This window comes from Lactuca sativa, chromosome 1 (genome assembly GCF_002870075.4).
Source record: "Lactuca sativa cultivar Salinas chromosome 1, Lsat_Salinas_v11, whole genome shotgun sequence".
NCBI classification, from domain to species: Eukaryota; Viridiplantae; Streptophyta; class Magnoliopsida; order Asterales; family Asteraceae; genus Lactuca; species Lactuca sativa.
In genome coordinates, this window is record NC_056623.2 from 22801115 (window position 1) to 22806118 (window position 5004).

The following is a 5004-nucleotide window of genomic DNA, read 5'->3' on the forward strand; positions in this document are numbered from 1 at the left end:
TCCTTCAACTCCATCGAATCAACACCACAACCACTAAAGATGAAAAAACAATAGGTTATGGTGTTGGTTCGCCAGAGTTGAAGTACCAAAAAAAGAAGGATGATGAAGACGTCGATGTCACTAAAGATGGAAAAGAAATAAAAGTTGGGGAGGATGAGAGATGGGATGGTGACCGGTAAGACCCAAATTAAATTTCTCAAACGTGGTTTCAGGTTTATAGTGAGGAGATACAGATATGTGAAGTCTGTTAATTTTTTTAAATAAATACATAAATAAGAAAATTAATTAAAAAAATAAATTAATAAGGGCACAATGGTCTTTTTAGGTAAGACAGAGACCAAACGCGCAACAAAAAAAAAACAGTAGGGATCATCTGAATTAAATTTCTCAAAAATGGTTTGAGGTTTATGGTAAGGAGATACAGATATATGGGGTCTATTAATTTTTTTTAAAATATAAAAAATAAATACATAAATAAGAAAACTAATTAAAAAATAAATTAATAAGGGCAAAATAGTCTTTTTAGGTAAGCAGGGACCAAACGCGCAACAAAAATAAACAGTGAGGACCATCCGAATTAAAAAAATAAGTTAGGGACCAAAAACACAAATTCCTCCAAACCACATGGACCATTCATGTAATTTATTTTTACTTTTTGTTTTATTCATATTTGAGTAACTATTTATTTTGTACATATCTAGGTAACAAACTTATTGAAAGTATTCACATTTAGGATTTAACCTGCTATAGCAGGTCATAATGGTCATATGTGAACACTCCAACAAGTTTGTTATCTAGATATATACAAAACAAAAATAGTTACTTATATATGAACATATCAAAAAATTAATTACCTTGGTAAGTCATTTTCCCGTTTTTTATCTAATTATTACACCCTTGTATATGTGTGAGCATGAGAAAGATACTTGATTTTGGAATTAGAGCCTATTTTCAACAACTAAAAATGATACAATTTTAAACAATTAAAAAAAATTAATAATAAATCATAAAAAAAATTAATAACTAAATATATATAACAATAATAAAACATTACTCTATCAAGTCAACCTACAACAAACGATCATATTAATAAATGTGTTACATATTACACAAATTCAATAATAAATCACATACGAATTCCTTTTCAATAACTAAATATATACACCAAACAAAAGTTCATTTTTCTTAAAAAGTCATTATCCATTTATAAATTTACTTTTCTAACGCACAAGGTAAAATGGTAAATACCACAGTGTAGTGTAGCTGTGTATCGGTCCTACGTCTATCCGACATATGCCAACCTGTCGCCGATTCAACCAGGTGGACGATCAGGATTTAAGACCCACTTCTGATGATGAGACCTCCTGTGGGCCAATGGCAGATTAAAATTAACCATAGTTAAATCCCTTTCTAACCATGGTTTACATCCACCGCTTTCATCTCTTTTCACTCCTTTCCCTTCGCACACAAGTGACTGACCACACAGTCAAACAACAGACGTATTAGACTTGTCTCCGTCGTCCTCCAGCCACGATTATGAACTCTCAAATTACCTGCGGAGATTTGCAAAGAGATTGCAGTTTTGTTTCGTTTTTCGCCGGAAGATTGTGTACTTTTGTTTAATTATTCATATTTACGCAATTGTCTGCGTGTCTATTGATTTTGTTGCGAAAATTTGTTGTTTCTGATTGATTTTAGCTTCCTGAAAGAGAAACTTCTAACGACGAGGTGTAGATATGATACACAATTGATGTAGTGCTTTTATGTCGATAAATATGTTTGGTGTGAGGTAGTAGCTAGTAATCTACAGAGCTATTTGGTTTTTTTACTTTATTGTGCTTATGATCATCGGTTTTGAGCATTCGTCGGCGATGGCGGTTTCTGGAACTTCAGTTGAAGCTGCTGAATGTGCTTCCGGAGGAAATCAAGCTGAACCGCCATCAGAGATGCTACCGCCGAAACGAAAGCGAAATCTTCCTGGAACGCCTGGTATAATTTACTTTCTTTTTCTGTTTAATTTCAGATTTTGATTTCTTGAAGTGGTCGTTTACTTTTTGCTTCTTAAACAACTGATTGCAGATCCAGATGCTGAGGTGATCGCACTATCACCAAACAGTTTGCTAGCTACCAACCGCTTCATTTGCGATATTTGCAACAAAGGTTTTCAACGAGACCAGAATCTTCAACTTCATCGTCGAGGTCATAACTTGCCATGGAAGCTAAAACAAAGAACAGGAAATGAAATCAGGAAGCGTGTTTATGTTTGTCCGGAGAAATCCTGCGTCCACCACGATCCGTCGAGAGCTCTCGGCGATCTCACCGGCATCAAAAAGCACTTCTCGAGGAAGCACGGCGAGAAGAAATGGACGTGTCAAAGGTGCACGAAGAAGTACGCTGTCCAGTCCGATTGGAAAGCACATATGAAGATTTGTGGTTCCAAAGAGTATCGATGTGATTGCGGGACTTTGTTTTCTAGGTTAAATTTTATTCAACATTTTCAAATTATGTGAAAGTTTAATGCAATCATTCTGATTTCGATTTTGATAATGAAGGAGGGATAGTTTCATCACTCATAGAGCTTTTTGCGATGCGTTAGCACATGAAACCGCAAGAGCTCAACCTCAAACCCTCGCTATTAATAATTCAGATCAACCACAACTACTTCAACAGTCGTTTCCTATAATGGAAGCTGTTCTTCCTCCGCCGTGCAGTCCGCCACCACCGCCGCTTACTCCGTCAACGGACGTCCTTTCTCCGGTCAATTCCATCCAAAGTGCAGGTTCTTTTTAATAAAATCTGCCTAACACTTTGGATATTTTTTTTGGAATTTCCCTTTCATAAAATACTTTCAGTACTGTTTTCCTCGTGTGTGGTAAATGATTTGTCGTTTACTGCATTTGTTTAATTTCTTTTTTTCTGATATGAGCTTTTTGGCCGGAGAAAAATGTCTGCAATACATAGCTCCATGTTTCATCGCTGGAGCTCATTGAAGAAAAAGCTGATTGAAAAGAGGAATATTTTGTTTGTAAAAGTCGTCATGATTGTCTCCTACGAACTTTTTCAAATCCAATGCAAAAGCTTGATTGTATTATTATATTTAATTTTGTATTTAACTAAAAAGTTAAAATGTTATTCACAGAACTGCCGGAGAATGCGACGGCAGTGAACGGGTCTGGAACAAAAAAGGCGACAAGCTTGACCACAGCAACGCCAGCTACCACCACCGGTAGCGGTGGTTCCACCTCAAATAGCACAAGTGTATTTGCTAGTATTTTTGCATCGTCGGCGATAGTAGAACCAATCTCTCTTTCTTTATCGTCGTCGCTGTACTTGTCCAACGCCACCAACCCCTCTTTATTCCCGCCGTCAGATCACGACCTACAAACCAAACATTACCGTCAATATCTACCGGCGTCGCAACCGGCGCTCTCCGCCACGGCGCTGCTCCAAAAAGCAGCACAAATGGGTCCAAAGTCTTCGAACACCTCGTTCCTCCATGCACTCGGTTTGGCGTTGCCGTCGTCTTCCACCGGTAATAACCATCATGACACCACCAATGGTGTTCACTGGAGTAATGCTCAGATGAAGCAAGAGAGAGATGATAACGCCAGACTTGGACTTGGTCTACTCACCGCCACCACACCCACCGCAAGTCTGACAGACTTGATGATGGGACCGCCGGCACCCACCACGTTAGACTTTCTTGGGGTGGGGATGGGTGGCGGAAGCCATGCTTCCTCCGGTGAGTTGTCGGCATACTTAACTTCAATCAGAAGTGGCCTCCATGCATCTGGTGCAGCATCCGCCGTTCCTTTTTTCAGGGGATTGAACTCCGGTGGAAACGATGGTTGGGATGATTCAGATGATAGGAAGCCGGCTCCACTTTAGGTCAATTTCTTTTCTACTAAATCTAGAGAATAAATATTCAGTTTGTACTTTGTAATATTAGTGTATTTATTTATTCTAGGAAATTCACCATGTAATTTTAGAATTCCAAGCGTAGCTTAAATGTCTGTTTGGGATGATTTTTTTGAATATCACATATTAGATTTAAAAAAGATAATTAGAAAAAAGGTTTCATACTTTCATCAATAAATTTTAGTTTTTATTTTAAATAAAAAATTTATAATCCAAAACTATTTTGAACAGTTTTTTGGAATTTTTATTTTTTATTTTAATGTAATTTTATATTTTTTTTAATTGTTGTCTAACTAACTTGTCAAACACTCGTAAACAAAAAAAATCTACAAACAGCTTTTAAATTGCCAAACACGGTCTAAGTAAAATTAATGAGACGAACGTAATAGAAGATCTCCACCCATACTGTACAAGTGTGTAACGTTTATATATAAAACTTAATAAAAGAGTTTTTGTTATAACTAAAATGGCATATCAGATTTGATTCAAAATTTTAAAAAGACAAAATTTAGTAGAAGGTGTATGTGGTTTCTAAAATGTGTCATTTTCAAGATATCTTTCGAAAACATTACACCAATGATTTTATATTTTTCAAAAGAGAACTTATGCAGTTGGTCCGGTAAATCTAACTTTTGACAATGCTGGTATTTTTAAAATGACACATTTATCTTTGGATGATTAGATCAACTATGAAAAATGTAATATACCAACCATTTCTATAATTTGATTAAAAAAATAAAATATCATCTCTTATATACTTTTTTAAAAGGAAAACAAATACACAAACATTTATATTTTATAATGTCTCAGCTTCCTTAACCTCATTTGGAACTAGTTTGTCGACGAGATATCATCTTTTTTGGTCAACATGAGCATCCAATTTTTGTATCTATCCACCAATCATTTCCAAGTAGGGTTCCTTCACACCTCCTCAATCTATGTTCTATGCCCACAGCTCGTGGAACTGAATGTTCCTTGTAACAACCTTTCCGGTGCTGTTCTCGACATCATGTTCTTCGTTGATGTCCCTCGTAAAATTAATTTCTCCGGTGAGCTACCTATTGAAAACCTTTAGGAAATTAGTTA

At 36.1% G+C, this 5004-nt stretch overlaps 1 protein-coding gene across 1 annotated transcript; it reads left to right on the top strand.

Annotated features, from left to right (window-relative positions):
• The first annotated feature begins 1461 nt into the window (after positions 1–1461).
• LOC111876257 (zinc finger protein GAI-ASSOCIATED FACTOR 1) lies at positions 1462–4025 on the top strand. Its single transcript, XM_023872797.3, has 4 exons — positions 1462–1989; positions 2080–2476; positions 2553–2779; positions 3140–4025. Exons 1-4 carry the CDS (start codon positions 1842–1844, stop codon positions 3886–3888), a joined length of 1521 nt encoding a protein of 506 aa, XP_023728565.1. The 5' UTR covers positions 1462–1841; the 3' UTR covers positions 3889–4025.
• The last annotated feature ends 979 nt before the right edge of the window (positions 4026–5004 follow it).